This window comes from Elephantulus edwardii, unplaced genomic scaffold (genome assembly GCF_000299155.1).
Source record: "Elephantulus edwardii isolate Elephantulus edwardi_28Jun2011 unplaced genomic scaffold, EleEdw1.0 scaffold00246, whole genome shotgun sequence".
NCBI classification, from domain to species: Eukaryota; Metazoa; Chordata; class Mammalia; order Macroscelidea; family Macroscelididae; genus Elephantulus; species Elephantulus edwardii.
The window spans coordinates 4,044,389-4,060,985 of record NW_006399996.1 but is presented as its reverse complement, the minus strand read 5'-3'; the positions used below and the strand labels follow the sequence as shown (position 1 = coordinate 4,060,985).

General features: G+C 40.4%; 1 protein-coding gene across 1 annotated transcript; it reads left to right on the top strand.

Moving 5' to 3' along the window:
* Positions 1 to 613: 613 nt before the first annotated feature.
* On the top strand, positions 614 to 13,686 carry LOC102864554 (zinc finger protein 18-like). The gene is made up of 6 exons (XM_006899190.1): positions 614 to 1,000; positions 3,299 to 3,488; positions 4,007 to 4,098; positions 6,968 to 7,052; positions 7,736 to 7,843; positions 12,725 to 13,686. Exons 1-6 carry the CDS (start codon positions 614 to 616, stop codon positions 13,684 to 13,686), a joined length of 1,824 nt encoding a protein of 607 aa, XP_006899252.1.
* Positions 13,687 to 16,597: the final 2,911 nt, after the last annotated feature.

Here is a 16,597-nt window from a genome sequence, read left to right as displayed (position 1 = left end):
GATGTACTTATCTGGAAATCCATAGTGAAAAAGCTTTATGAGGTGGATGACATTCTTTGTGTGGATATTTAAAGACCGAGCAAGAATGTTATCAAGTGAATGGGTGAGATTGGCAGTTTATATATGGTTTCAGTAGTTTCCTCTGTGACCACATGCTTACATTGTTTTCAAATAGAAGAATACATCCTCTGAGCACCTCGGTGTAGTCAACAGTTAAAATCCTCTGCTGTTGACTTGGAGGTGGAAAGTCAGATGTATCCACTAGTGTCTTGAGAGAAAGACCCAATGATTTCCTCTAGTAATCAGTCCTGGACAGCACTGAGGAGCATAACACCACTCCGAGAAACGTAAGGTCTACGTGAGTTAGAATCATCTCAGTGCTGTTTTTTCTTTTTGTCAGTACTTAGTTTCAGAGATCCATGTTTGATTGACTGCAAGGCTTCTCAGCAGGACCTGTGAATTTGTTTCTGAAATCTTGTTGTTCTCTGTATCTCACTAAATCTCTTTCTTTCCACAGTGTCCACAAGAGGCTATTTGAAGACCTGATTTTCCCCAGAGAATTGTTCCATCTTGAAGGACTTTGCTGATGTGAAAGGACTAGACAAACCTGATGATGCCTTCGGAACTGGGACAGACTCTGGACCAGGTTCCACCACGGGCAAAAGCAGAGGACTGCACATTTTCTGGACCAGATGCTGCCCCTGAAAGGGAACTCTCCAGCCCTGAAGCTGCCCGGCAGCTTTTCCGACACTTTCAATACCAGGTGCTGTCTGGGCCCCAAGAGACCCTGAGGCAACTTCGGAAGCTCTGTTTCCAGTGGCTGCAGCCGGAGATTCACAGCAAAGAGCAGATCCTGGAGCTCCTCATGTTGGAGCAGTTCCTGACCATCCTGCCGGGGGAGATCCAGACGTGGGTGCGTGCACAGCGTCCCAAGAGTGGAGAGGAGGCTGTGACTCTAGTGGAGAGTTTGAAGGGTGAACCCCAGAAACTGTGGCAGTGGGTAAGTAGAGGGTATTGGATGTAAGGTCCTGTGGGGTGTCCTTATACCGCATATAGCGAGCGCTCTGTGTGCCTCTCAGGTCTCTTAGTGGTCCGAATTGTTTGTACTTGACTACTAACCTTAAGGTTTATGGTTTAAAACCAGCAAGTGACATTGTTAGACTAATGACCTTGTCATTTGTTGGAAAGCACCAGGGAGAGACTTAGATGCTGAGATTTAGACTGGTACCATAATCATGTGAAGATGACAGACCATTTATACATGATAAGCAGAAACTCAGCAAACTGAGGAACTGCTAATGTGACCGAGCAATTATCTTGACACGCAGTGTGCTTGGATATGGTAGGGTGATAAACAAGTTCCTGAAACTGCAGTGCTTGCTCCTGGATATAGTGGAGTGACAAATAAGTGTGTGGAACTACAGTGCTTGCTTAGGAACTAAAAAACAAAAGTTGCTTGTCTTGCTCCTTGAAAAGGCTAATAATAAATAAAAAAGGCTAAAGGCAATCTGTACCCTTCTCCTTCTTGAGGACTTGAGTCCCCTGACCCCCTTCTTTTTTTTCCTATGTATTTTATTACGTCAGATGGATGAAGGCTTTAGGGAACTGTGGGGCTCACTCAGTCCTTCTTGGCAGCCGCTTTCCTCATGGTGGCCAGGACATTGCTGAGTAGTTCCCTGCTTTCTCTTGGCATTGATGTGTGTCACCACCCTTTTTTTTTAAATTTAGGTTGTTTATTTTTCATTTCAATGAACATCTACAGAGATTTTGGAATTCCATTCATTCATTGTTGCACCCCTCTCCCCGCACAAACCCCTCTGCCCCCGTTTGCTCCTCTCCTTGAAAAGCAAAAGAAAAACTCCCTCATTGGTACACAATCCCCCCCGCACCTCCCCAAACCCCACCCCCTACCCCCAAATATAATCCACTCTGCAACCCTCATTGCATACTCCTACGATAAAAATAATGCCCTAAAATATAATACTTTTAGACTATTCTCTCCCCCATAGACTTCAATGCCGTAAACATATTTCATCCAGTTTTTCTCAGTCTTTCCCCCACCCCAATGCCAGCCTCATTCTACAACAGTGGCACCATATAGCATTTGTCCCTTTGTGACTGAGATACCTCACTCAGCATAATGTCCTCCAGGGTCACCCATTTTGAATAATACTGCATGAGTTCCTTGTTTTTCAATGCAGCATAGTATTCCATTGTGCGAATATACCACAGCTTCTCTACCCATTCGTTTGTTGATGGGCATTTAGGTTGTTTCCAACTCCTTGCTATTGTAAACAAAGCCGCAATAAACATGGGTATACATATATCTACTTGGATGTCATTTATGGTCTCTTTAGGGTATATTCCCAGTAGTGGAATTGCTGGGTCAAATGGTATCTTTATTTGCAACTTTTTGAGAAAGCGCCACAATGCTTTCCACAGTGGTTGCACCATTTTACACTCCCACCAACAGTGAATAAGGGTTCCAGTCTCTCCACAACCTCGCCACCCTTTTTTTATGAACTTGAGGGTCCGCTTGTCCTTGGAGAGCTTGAGCAGCTCCATAGCATGATGCTTGTGGGGCATGAAGCCACACACACCTATGGGATCATGTCCCACATGAACTTGGTGTGCTTGGTGAGGTGCCCCCCATGCAGCTATGCCTCAGCTTGCTCACGTTCTTGGTTACTTTGTGGCCCTTGTTGAGGCCCACAGCCATGGAGTAGCGCATAGCCATGGCTGCTGTACTTCTTTTCAGTCACTATTTCACTCCCCTTTTCAAAGTACCCTGGCACTCTGAGCTGGATCTGGCAGTCATCCACCTATCATGAATATTAATTTTAAGAAAAACCTGAAGAGCAACTCTGCTAGTGGTGTTGCTGTGAGTTGGAATGAACCCTTCCATAGCTGCTTTGTTTTATTTTCCTTTGTTAGCAGTAGTTGACATGTTAGCTATTAAGAGTTGAAGATATAATTTCCAGTTGCATTCTAATTTAACATTAGAATGTTTGCATTTGTTTAAGTTTTAATTAGTGTAGACTGTCCACTTGAAACCCCACATTAGAAGGCTGTCTTGAAGGCCTTGAAAACCTGGTTTAGTGTCAGCAGTTGGCCTCTCATGTGGTATTTTCATTCATTGATCCATCCAGGAAAGGAAATACTTGCAGAATGAGAAAATGAAGGTGATTACCTTTTACTTAGTACCTGTTCCTAAAGACTGCCTTGTAATCTGTTGTAAAAAAAAAGATTCACTTCATGAGTCAGCATCCTTCAGTAACTAGTAATATATGTTCTTTAGATCAGCAGCCAGGTTCTGGGACAGGAAAGATCACCTGAGAACCTGGAATCTGCAAGGTGCCAAGTGTTGGAGGCAAAGTCCCCTCTTAAAGTGGTGCCTCAGGAGCTGGGACTTCAGAATTCAGCCTCAAAGCATGAGAAACAACTGAGCCATGTCATCAAAGAGGAACCTGACACTGAGCTGGAATTAGGTGAGGGCCAGTCTTATTCATGGTGGTATTGGGGACCTCTTGGAGAAAATTAGATTCCTGGCTGGCTTTGTTGAAAGTATGTTCAGATTAGGGTATCCCTGGAAAGTTTGGGAACAAGTGATCCTGATTAGGAGATTCAGTGTCTGCATTTTTAACCACTTTATATCTGCATTAAATCATCTGGATTTTGGACTTGAGCAAGCAAGGGAGAGAATATTTGAGTGAGGCTCAATGGGATGTTAGAGGGATTTGAACTTTGTTAGTGATGTGAGTACAGATCTTGAAATTGTGGATGGAAGTATCATTTCTGGTTTGCAAATTTTTTTTCTCTTTGGTTTTTTTTTTTTGTTTTTGTTTTTTAATCAATACCCTCTGTGGAATGACTGAGGAGGACATCTAGATTTTTAAAAACTTACACTAGTTTATTTACAAAATTCGAATACATTGTTTCTCACACTAGTCCCTTCCCATTTCCCTAATCCCCATCTAGATTCTTAAAACCTTGTTTCTCATTTTAGTAATGGCTGCTCCCCAGCTTCTTGCCCGACCTGAGGAAAGGCTCATCAGCGACCAGGACTCTGGAGGCTCACTTCTTCAAGTGTCATCTCAAGTGAGCAAAATTTCTCTGCTTTTCTTGCCTCAGAATCCTTTTGAGCCTTCACTAGTAGTTAGAAGTACCGAAATGAGGAAAATCTCAGAAGTATCCTTGCTAGGATAACAGGAGCAATACACAAGAAGAGGAACTTGAGTTTTAGTATTTCTCTCATGTCTTCTCAAGTTAGAATGTTTTTCTAACTGCCATTTAGAATCGAGGAATCTAGACCCTGAACAAAGGTGGAAGAGACCTGTGATGAGGCATATTTTGTCTCATTGCTACAACACTCATGTGAGAGATAAAAGAAGAAGGAAGCAAGAGAGAGAGTCCTTGAACACGAAGAACAAAAAGCCAGGAGTGGGCACTTTACTTGAGATCTGGATCCTGTGCTTAGAACCTTAAAGGCCTAGGACAAAGAGTGGCCAAGTCACAGGTACATCACCAAAGAATGCCGGGCCCACATATGTTAAAAGGGACAAGGACTTTTCCCCAGAGCTGACAGAAAGAGGAAAACCTTGTGAAGCTAGTGCCCTGAATTTGGACTTCTAGCTTCCTAAATAGGAGAGAATGAGTTTCTATTCCTTAAAGTCATCCCTGGTTTTTGCTCTCACTGTGATAAGTATGTGCACTTAGAGTCCCTCCCTTGCCTTTCTGAACTCTTCCCCTTCTCAATCTGAGAAACTACTTATCTGATTTTTGTTATAATAGATTAGTGTGCATTTTCTAGGGGTTTGTTACATACAATGAAATCATGTCCTGTTTTCTCTTTGTTGCACATATGATGTATTTTCCTTCCTTCTTTAACTATTTTCTCACTTTCTCTCTGGTTGATTACTGTGTACCTGGAAGTTAGGTGTTTTGTGCCTGTGATTCAGTCAGCTTGAATGTGAGTTTATAATTGTCCCAGGAGGCTTAGAAAGAAAATTTTTTGGCCTTTACTTGTTCAACTCCCTCCCTCCAATTCACAGAATTGTTATGATATATAATGGACCTTATAGATAAAAACAGTAATAACTTCATGAATACTTTGAATTAAAAAGAACAATGTTTCATAAAGCACATGATGCAGCATGAGGGACCTGAAACCTGATTTTTCCTCCATTCTTTCTTTATTTTTTCTTTTTTTTAAATTTTATTAATTTTAATGAAAGTTTACAGAGACATAGGGTTTCCAGTCATTCATTGTTGCACTTTTCTCCCTACCCACCCCCACCCTCCCAATTCACTCTTCTCCTTGAGAAGAAAAAGAAAAATTCATTTTTATGCATTCCCTCCCCTCAAGTCCACTCCACTATGCAGCTTTCACTCTGGACTTCTGTAATGACAAGAATACCTATGCATATATCCCTTTTAAACAGTTCTTTCCCGCATCTGTTTCAATGCAATATACATCATTCCTCCCCTACTTTCTGTCTTCCCTCAACCCCGATGTCAGTCCTGTTTTACAACAGTGGCCCTATGCAATATTTGTCCTTTAGTGATTGAGATATTTCACTCAGCATAATGTCCTCCAGCATGGTCCATTTTGCATAATATTTCATGAGGTTCTTGTTTTTCAATGCTGCATAGTATTTCATTATGTGACTATATCAGAGTTTCTCTATCCATTCGTTTGTTGATGGGCCCTTGGATTGTTTCCAGCTCTTTGCTGTTGCGAACAAAGCCGCGATAAACATGAATGTGCAAATTTATTTATTTTTTATACTAATTTATTTTTAAAATTCAAATACATTGTTTTTCAGAACAGATTCTTCCAATTTCCCTTACCACCACCACCACCCGCACCACCATTTTTTCCCCTTAATGAGAATTTAGGTGAGGACTAAGGCTGAGAAAAAGTTAATAGTTGCCAAAGGTCATAGAACCAGAAGGTAGTAAAACTTCCTTTTTTGAGTCTCTAGATCTACACAGCTCAGAACTCAGTCTTTGTTGTCCAGTTAGAACTGACTTACAGTTGACACTCCAGCAGATGTTTTGAAATGGTAAATTGAATGGGAAGCAACTTCTGTCTTGCTCCTGTGGAGCCACTGGTGGATTTGAACCACCAAGAGAGGCGCCACCTCTGGCTTGGCAGCACAGTTCCTTACAGAATGGGCCACCAGTGCTCCCTCAACTTCCATTTATTGTTATTATGAACCATCTAATTGGAACTGATTCATATCTGGCCCTCCCGTGGGTTTTCGAAGTCAATAAATCACATGGGAGATTACCCATCTTTCTCCTACATAACTGGCTACATTTGAACTGCTTACTTATGGATTGGCAATGCAATTCCTTGCCACAAAGCCGCCAGAGAATTTTCCTTTTGAGCGAGCGTGTGAGGCTCCCTTATTCATGACAACTGATCCACTAAATGAGTGTTGCACATTGTTACTTTTTCTCTGAATAAACCAATTTTGTCTCTGGATGGGACTTAAATATAGTCAACTTTAATGTTGATTGCGCCCTCTTTGCAAATTTGCATTGGCAAAAAATTCCTTTTTCATTTGTTTTCTCCTTTGAATTTGTAGATGAGTATTGGAAATGTCGGAGTCTTTAAGTTGTTGGAGAATAACAACAAGAACAAACCATGAAAAGATTGAAAACATACCACTGCTGTATTTTCCATTCAACAGAAAAGTTTATCTTTAGAAGCATACAACTAAAAAACACACACAAAGAATTGAAAACCTAAATGTTTTCTACTCAGCATAAGAAAAACTGCATTAGGGACTATAGTTTTGCTCTTGGCTTCTTCCTCCATTAATCTCTGTCCTAGGATTTCTCAGATCTTCTGGTGTTCACGCTCCTTTGGCACAATCATTCCTTCTCACTTTTCCTCTGAGAGGGTCAAGTCCCTTCCTTTGGAGCAGTGTTTAAGATCATGCCATTGTATATTTTCCAGGAACAGTGGAGACACCTAGATTGTACTCAGAAGGAACACTACTGGAACCTCATGCTGGAAGCCTATGGGAAAATGGTTTCAGGAGGTGAGGGCGTGGCTTGCTCAGTGGGAGGAGGTGGAAAGGCTAGGTATTCTTAGGTGATGATTATAGTCTTTTATAGACAAGTTCAGGCTGAAGCTCTCAATATGGGAAATCATTAGTAACACAGTTGGAAACTCGAATAAGGGGAAGCTTGCAGAAGTATAGCAAGAACTCCTTTCATTCAGTTCTTGATAGCTCCAGTGACTGCACTGAAAACAACTCCTTTATCTCCACGTCAGCCCTATGAAGTAGAGATGTCATCCCATATTAAACATGATGAAAGTGTCAGGTCAGGGTAGTAGCTCCCTGTTCCATGCCTACTAAGTGCTGGGTTAGGGTGGAACTCAGTGTAGTCGGCTTGAAGTCCATGGTTGTTTCTGACAGACCATACTGCCTCTCCCTAACAGGGATGGGCTTCAGTCATGACCGTAGCCTCAGCCTCACTGGTGGTTTACAGACCTTTCAGTCCATCTTATCAGACTCTGCTTTTCCTCCTTTTCAGCATATTTTCTATCATCTTGAGAGTACTAGTCTGAAAGGCCCCATGTCTTTCTAAGATTAGTGTCCTGTCACAGGGCCCAGGCATGGTTCCCTTCATGTTGGTTGAGAGGAGCCTTTGAAAGACACATGTACTCTTAGTCCTCCCTACTCACACTGGCTTACAAACTGATTTCTCTCTGTGCCAGGCACTTCCAGTCCCACACCTGATCCAGGTAATTCAGCAGAGAAAAGGAAAGAGCTGGCCAAATTTCCCCTTCATGCCAGCAAGAAGATCTCCACACCCAACTGCAAAGGTGAGTCAGCTTCCACTGGCCCTGAGACATTTCTGACCTTCCCTTGTTAAGGCAAGTGTGGTGGTTGACATTGTTAGACTTTTATTTCTATTCCTTTGTTATAAATAGCATGGATGGGTCAGCTCAGTTGTAATATTGATAGTAGATCTCCTTATCACTGTTTTTAGAGCTGTTGGCACATTTATTTTATTTAACAGTTGAAGAATAGGCTTACATGGATATGCTCTCTTCATTCTTTTCTGTAAAATTGTGGTTGCTTTTCTTCAGTGAGAATTTAGATGGATATAGATTGAGACAGATGCTAACACATGCAAAATTCCATTAAAAGAAAGGTTATTTTAATAATCATCATTCTCCTTGCTGGAAAGACTGTTCCAATCATTCTACTTACTGGCAAGACTGTTCCAAAGTAGTCTTCTCTTATCCTAGTTATAATGAACAGTAACCATCTCATTCTATATATAATAAAACAAAGCAAAAAGTAGAAAAAGTGCTTTATCTAGTCTCTAACTTTCATTAAGCAATGTAATTGTAGTTCTGTACTGTCGAGTAGACTACGATCATAGCCACCCTGTGAACCAGATATCTGAACCTTGCCCTATCTTATTCCATCCGGATCCTTATACTCATTCTATAATAACAGTTTTATATAATATGTATACTTCTGGGACTGATTTAGTTCATTCAGCATAATGCTCTCCAGTCCCTCCCAAGTTAGGTAATAATTTACAAAATTGTTGCTCCTGCATGCTGCATAGTATTATTCCATTGTGTGAATGTACCATAATTTCCCAGTCCATTCATTTATGGTTGGATATTTAGGCTGTTTCCATGTTCTTTTGATGGTGACTAATGCTGCTGTAAACATTGGTGTACAAATCTCAGTTTTTGCCTCAGTTCTCATATTCTCAGGGTATATTCCAAGTGGTGGAATAGCTGGGTCATATGGAATTTCTATTTTCAGCTTTTTGAGGAAGCGCCAAACTGCCTTCCAGAATGGTTGCACCATTTTATAATCCTACCAACAATATATGAGTTCCTTTCTCGCCACATCCTCTCCAACATCTATTACTTGCTGCCCTCTTGAACTTTGCCACTGTTACTGGAGTGAGATGGTACCTGATTGTGGTTTTGATTTACATCTCTCTTATTGCCAGTGATTTGGAGTCTTTCTTCATTGTCTGCCATTCTGATATCTTCCTTCCTCTGTGAAAATTCTTTCCATGTCTTTTGCCCATTTTGTAATTGGGTTGTCAGTCTTTTTCTTGTGGAGACCCAGGAATATTCTGTAAACTTTTGTTATAAGACTCTTGTCTTATAACAGATGGTATTACCAAATGTTTGTTCCCGGTCTGTAGGTTTTCTTTTCATCCTGTTGGAAAAGTTTTTTATATGCACAGGGATTTCTTTAAAATGGTATCCTTTTTCTCTTAGCACTTTAGTAAGGTCCTTAACAGCACATTTTACTAAAACAACGTGCCTTTTCACTAAACGTGCCTTTTTTTACTAAAGCAACGTGTCTTTTGATTTCTTGACTGCTTTTATCATGAGTATTGATTGTGGACCTAAATAAAGTTAAATCCTTAACAACTTCAATCTTTTCAACATATATCATGATATTGCCCATTTATTCAGTGGTGAAGATTTTTATTTTCATGATTCTGTGATACAGTCCATATTGAAGGCTGCACTGTTTGATCTTCTGCAAAAAGGGCTTCAAGTCTTCTTCACGTTTTACAAATTAAGGTTTGCTCGTCTGCAGAATCCATGTTGTTGATGAGTTTTCCAATAATGATACCACCTTTTAATGCATTTTATTTCCATTAAGCAGTAACAACAAATACTGCACATTTTAATCATACATTTTAATACTGAGTAAGAACCCTGGACTTGTTCTGTTGTAAAATATCACACCTTTGACCTTCTTGACACTTTCTATAACATTACAGTTCTGAATAACCCAGCTGTCAAACCTGTATCTTGGCTGCTAACCAATATGTCCTCAGGTCTATCCAGAGGGGATGGAGGTGGTGGTTGTTAGGTGTCATCGAGTCGAATACAGCTCATAGTGATCCTATGAACAACAGATCTGAAACCAATCCTGTCCTGTTCGTCTTTATTATCACTGACACCCTTAAGCCCTTTGCTGCAATCACTGTGTCATTACATCTCATTATGGGTCTTGTTCTTTTTCACTTATCCTCTATCTTTCAAGCTCTTAACAACATTCCCAAAATAAGTTAGTAAACAAAGAAACCTCAGGATAAGGTCCTCTTCTTTCTAAAAACCAGCAGTTTAAATTCATAGGGTAACTGTTCTATTCTGATCCTCCTGAAATGTCTCTTGATCAGAGTCAACTCTATGGCTACTGGCGCTGATACAGTCATATAACACACACACATATATGTACATCTATTCATCTCTTTATATACAGTAAATCTTAGAACCATGGAAAAAGAAAAAAACCAAGGTTAGAAATTGTTATGACAGACTGTTCTTTCTGTCCACTGGGATCCAAGTAATTTGACAGCAATAAGGTGTTTTTTGGAAGAGCTTTAAAGAAATAGTTTTCTAACTGTATTTTGTGATCCTGTTGTAGCTAATGAAATAATTTTACTGGGAGGCAGCTAGTCATATAACAGAGTGAATGGATAAGAAAAGATACCAGAATAACTCAAATGCATTAGGGGTGGTTGTTGTTATTGTTAAGTACTATCAACTGACCTGCATCTTATAGTATAATAGCTCTGCAGCCTGTCCTATTCTGAGCCAGTCTCACTGACTCCAACACACCTACCCACGTTGCCCTAGTTATTGCATCAGTCCGTCTCATTTGGGGTCTTCCTCTCCTGCACTGTCCTTCCCTCCTTCCGAGAATGATGTCCTTCTCCAAGGATCAGTCCCTCCTGGTCACATTCCCAAAGTATGTGAGACAGCCTCCAATCCTAGCCTCCAAGGAGAAACTTGGTTTCACCCTCATCAAGACAGACCTAGTTGTTTTCTTGGTGGTCAGTAGTATGCTCAAGACTATTCTCCAGCACCACAACTCAAAGGTATCAGTTCTTCTTCTATCATCTTTATTTATTATCTAGCTCTCTGATGTATAGCAAGTAATTGTGAATATCGTGGACTGGATTAGGCATGCCTTAGTTTCTAGACTGACCTTGTTGATTCTCACTACAATGGAAAGGTCCCTGACAACAGATTTCCCCAATGCAATTCGTCTTGGTTTGCTGACAGCTGGTGCCAAGAGTGCTAATTGTGGAGTTGAGCAAGCTGTAACTGTCAACAACCTCAGTGTCTTCTCCATCCATCATGGTGTGGCAAAATGGCTCAGTGATGAGAATCTTTGTCTTCTTGATGTTGAGCTTTACTCCATATTGAAGACTACAGTCCTGGACCTTCTGCAGCAAGCCGTTCAGGGCTTCCTCAGTTTCAACACAAGATTGTGTCATCTGCATAGCATAGGTTATCCTCCAATCCTGATGCTACTTTCCTCCTCCTAAAGCCCAGCTTCCTGAATGATCTGTTCTGCATATAGATTGAATAGGTATAGAAACAGGATGCAATCCTGATGCACTTCCTTCCTGATTTTGAACCATGCAGCGTTTCCCTGCTCCGTTCTGAGGACTACTTCCTGGTCCAAGTATAGGTTTCGCATAAGCACAATCAAATGCTTTGGGATTCCCATTCTTCTCAAGGTTAACCACAATTTGTTGTGATCAACACAGTCACATATCTTTGCATAGTCAATGAATTAGGAGTAGAAATAGGGATATTTTAGGAAATGTAGTTTCATATATTTGTGTTTGAATAATTTGTCATTCTTACAAAAATATATACAGTTTAACTTTTGCCAATTTAGTGTTTTTCATCTGCACATTTTGTGGCATCATTTCCTTAATGCTGTTGTGCAACTCTCACCAAAATCTGTTGCCACATTTCCCATCACCATTAATAGAAACCCAGTGCTTACACAATGACTATTTCTCTCTCCCTCCTGTCCCTGGAAACAACTCTTTTTGTTCATTTTTGTGCCATAGCTTCACAGCAGTAAAGCTTCCTGATGATGAAAGGACAAATGATGACATTTGATTAATTATTTGATTCTGTGTAAATTGTCTGTAACACTTAAGAATGGCATTTTTGTTGATTCAAGCTTGACAAAGAACTTTATTTTCCATACAATTCCAGTTATGGGGGAGAAAAGAACAGGTGTAGACCCTTAAAAAAGAGATAAGAAGCAAATGTTATTAATATTTTTTCCTCAGGATGTGATTGAGATTAGTTTGGGTTTTCTTCTGTATGTTTTGTGCCTCTTCAAAAATTGTTTAGTTATATTTCCCTTTAATATGTAAACAAATAAGATAAGTCATTTAATAAGAAAAATATCAGTTTGAAATATTTTTTTCACCCTGTCTCTTAAGAAATCTATGCTTTTTATTTGTGGATGGGCCAATAGAGTTCCTGTGGGGCCTGATTTGTTTCTCAGAAATTCTCCTCCACTCGTAATCCCAGAGGTACGCAGTTAGAATCCACCCGATGCTCTGCTGGAGAAGTAGGTACATTCTCCTCTGGTACCAGTCAGATCTGCTTTGATGGTACACACACACAAAATAATTAATTAGAAATAAATAAAAAAAATTTTAAAAAAAGGTACTTCTCTTCAGCTCAAGAGTGGTAAACTTAATTTGTAAAACCAGGCAAACAGTTGTAGTACCAGGCCTTCAATATGAATAATGGTTTTACCCTCTTTCTCATTGATGATGTCCTCTTGGTAGAAAGAGTCCATGTTTTATGATTTTTTTTTACTTGATATATGAAGGAGAAAATGTAGTGTAAAATTTACTGCAGTATTTCCTATTTTATTTCTTCTTTTAGGAGACAGACCAGAGAATGGCAAAAAGAACCTAAACATGGAAACCTGTTGGAACCAGGAGCCTCCAGATGCCCCTTGTCACATTTCAGGAGAGGCCCCTCCTCAAGGTTCTTTGAGTGGCTTCTTTGGTGAGAATGAACAAAGATGCTTTGGAGGAGATTATCTCCCTAAGGCAACAGGACACCTTCAAGGAGAAGAGAGAGGGGAGCAGCACTCTCCTCAGGAAAAAGTTTCTGGAAAACAGCTAGACCAGCATTTGCCTGATTCTCACACAAATGACCTGTCTGTACTGTGGCTTGAGCAGAAGCAAGAGGTCCCCCTGAAGGACCAGCTGAGACCTCCAAGGACCCAGAAGATCCCCACATCCAGAGAGTGTGGGAAAACCTTCTCTAGAAATTCTCAGCTTCTGTTTCACCAGAGAACTCATACTGGAAAGATGTATTTTCAGTGCCCCACATGTAAGAAATCCTTTCTGTGGAGGTCAGACTTTGTTAAGCATCAGAGAATCCACACAGGTGAGAAGCCGTGCAAATGTGATCACTGTGGGAAAGGCTTCAGGGACTTTTCTGGATTACACCACCACGAGAAAATACACAGAGGCGAGAAACCCTATAAATGTCCCATTTGTGAAAAGAGTTTCCTTCACAGGTCTGATTTTAATAGACACCAGCGGGTGCACACGAGAGAGAAACCCTATAAGTGTTCTCTGTGTGAGAAAAGTTTTGTTGACCGTTCAAACTTTTTTAGACACCAGCGGGTCCACACAGGTGATAAACCCTATAAATGTCCTCTCTGTGAAAAGAGTTTCATTCAGAAGTCTGACTTTAATATACACCAGAGGGTCCACACAGGAGAGAAACCCTACAAATGTCCTCTCTGTGAAAAGAGTTTCATTCGTAAGGCCACTTTAAATAGACACCAACGGATCCACTTAGGAGAAGAACCTTACAAATGTCCTCTCTGAGAAAAGTTTCATTGACAACTGGAACTTTTTTAGACACCACCATGTGCACTCAGAAGAGAAACTCTATAAATGTTCCCTCTGTGAAAAGAATGTCATTCATCAGTCCAATTTTATTAGACATTAGAGGGTCCACATAATAGAGAAACCTTATCTATGTTCCTGCTGTGGGAAACGTTTTGGCAGGAGCTCAAGTTTTGATAGACATCAAAAATACCATTTGGAAAAGTATTCTGTAGTCACACTACTCCCCACATGTGGTCGCTGAGAACATCTCTCTAGTGCACTCCTTAAATATGGTAGTGCCAAGAATGAGGTAAGCATGGGGACAGGTGTTACTGACTTCAACCCCTCAGTGGGTTAAGTATCCCTATCAAGAATATCCACAACACAAAACCAGTTCCCATGAGGTCAGACATGTCCCCCATGCTCCTGCACCTACTTCTAATCCTAGTACCAGGCCTGCTTCTCTCTAGGGTCTGAAATCTATTGCAATAGCTACCCACACTTCCCAGAACCATACTCACTATTATAGGCATTATTAGGAAAGTTAGTAGGTTACAACTCAGGTTTGCCAATAGGATATACATTCTTAGGACAACTTTTAAAGTGTGTTTACAGGGCCTTCAGTCTTGTAGCTTTAGGTTAGTGTTCAAAAACTGTCTTAAAGGGTGCTCTGGTGGCCTAGTGGCAAGAAACTGTGCTGCAATCCTGAAGGTATACAGTTTGCATCCACCCAATGCTCTGCTGGAGAAGGATGGGCAATCTCCTGTGCCAGTCGGATCTGATTAGACAGTACATGAGGGGGAGGGGGTGTGGGAAGCTGTCTTAATGCTGCCAATTACAATATTTACCCCCTTCCCAGCCTCCAGCAATTTTGGACATAGGCCCATGGACGCTGGCTGCATGGGCATCACTCCCAGATCAGCTGTGTCTCACATTGGGTCTCTGCTGCAGCTGCTGCTCCCATCTAGATCTGACTGGCGCTTAAATATCTTCCCCGGAGAACACGTGCTGAGGTCTCTGCTGATGCTTTTGCTGGTAGTGAGGTTCCCAAAAGTTCTACTGCTGAACCTGCTCAATTTAAATCTGGCAGAATGGTGAAAATGCCAGTACCCTCAAAGGTAGACCAGTACACCATATCTGTATGTTCCCATCCAGCCATGTGACAAAGCAGAAATAGGAAAACCATTTGAACAAAAGATCCACCAAACCATAAAGTTCTTTATGTTAAATAAGAATAGTGAAACAAGAGTCCAAGTTTTTCTTTTTAATTTTCTTTTTAATATTTTAATGAAAGTTTACAGAAACTTGGATTTCCATTTACTCATTGTTGCACATTTACCTCCCTACTCCCCCCCTGTTCACTCTTCTCTTTAAAAAGATTTTTTTCATTATTACACAGGTTCCTCCCTCTGGACAGTTGTCATGCTGATAATACCTAATCATATATTCCTTTTAAACAGTTCTTTTCCTCATTGGTTTCAATGCAGTATACATTATTTATCTCCTCTTAGTTTCTCCACAACCCGCCTGTCCTGTTTTACAACAGTGAAATTATGCAGTATTTGTCCTTTTGTGACTGAGCTATGTCACTCAGCATAATGTCCTACAGGGTCACCCAATTTGTGTAATATTTTATTAATCCTTTGTTTTTCAGTGCTATGTGGTATTTCACTGTGTGAATATACCACATCATCACTATCCATTCATTCGATGGGCACTTGGGTTGCTTCCATCTTTTTGCTATTGTGAACAATGAAGCAATAAACATAGGTATGCATATATCTCTTGGCAGTTGTGGTTTCTTTAGGGTATATTCTCAGTGCAATTGCTGAGTCAAATATTTCTATTTACAATTTGAGACAGCGTCATACTACCTTTCATAGTGGTTGCACCAGTTTATATTCCCACCAACAGTGAATGAGGATTCCAGTTTTTCCACAACCTTTCCAGCATTTGTTGTTTGCTGCTCTGTTGAATTTTGCTGTTCTTACTGGGGTGAGATTATATCTCATAGTTGTTTTGACTTGCATCTCTTAGAGCTAGGGATTTTGAACATTTCTTCATGTGTTTGTTTGCCTTCCAAAAGGTTCATATCCTGTGTCCATTTTGCGATTGGGTTTTTACCTTTATCTTGTTGAGGTGCTGGAGTATTCTATAAATTCTAGGTATAAGTCCCTTATCAGACATCATTACCAAATATTTTTCTCATCTATGGTTTTTCGTTTCACCCTGTTGGAGAAGTTTTTTCTTGTGCATACCGATTTATTCTTAGAAGTCCCCATTTATCTATTTTATTCTCTCCCATTATAGGTTTTTCAGGATGTTTGAGAGATTGTTCTTGTTGTGGATTAGAGCTTCTAGAGTTCTTCCAAGCTTTTCTCTGATGATTTTTATAGTTCTTGGTTTTACTCCGAGGTCCTTGATCCACTTTGAGTTGGTTTTTGTGAATGATGTGAGGTGTGGATCTTGCTTGAGTTTTCTACAGATAAGTTTTCCAAATTTGCCAACACCATTTGTTAAAGATACTTTGACTTCCCCACTTAACTGATTTCATTTCCTTGTCAAAAAGCAGTTGACCATAAATAGATGGGCTGATTTCTGGGTTCTCAGTTCTATGCCATTGATCTGTTTGTCACTGTACCAGTGCCAGGCTATCTTGACCACCATAGCTGTGTAGTAAGATTTGAGATCAGGAAGTGAGATGTCTCCTATGTTGTTTCTCTTTTTCAGATGTGCTTTGTGTATTTGGAGTCTCTTTCCATTCCAGATAAAATTGAAGATTGCCTTTTCCACCTTGTTGAAGAATGGAATTGGTGTTTGTATTTGGATTGCATTGAATTTGTAGATTGCCTTTGGGCATTTTACCAATATTGAGTCTTCCTATCCAAGATCATAGTATACCCTTATA

Bases quoted from the DNA above. Each gene is read 5' to 3' on its own strand.
- LOC102864554 (XM_006899190.1), top strand. From the start codon at position 614: ATGCCTTCGGAACTGGGACAGACTCTGGACCAGGTTCCACCACGGGCA. The intron at 3,489-4,006 runs GTGAGGGCCAGT...TTCTCATTTTAG, and splicing joins TGACACTGAGCTGGAATTAG to TAATGGCTGCTCCCCAGCTT. The intron at 7,053-7,735 runs GTGAGGGCGTGG...TCTCTGTGCCAG, and splicing joins TGGGAAAATGGTTTCAGGAG to GCACTTCCAGTCCCACACCT.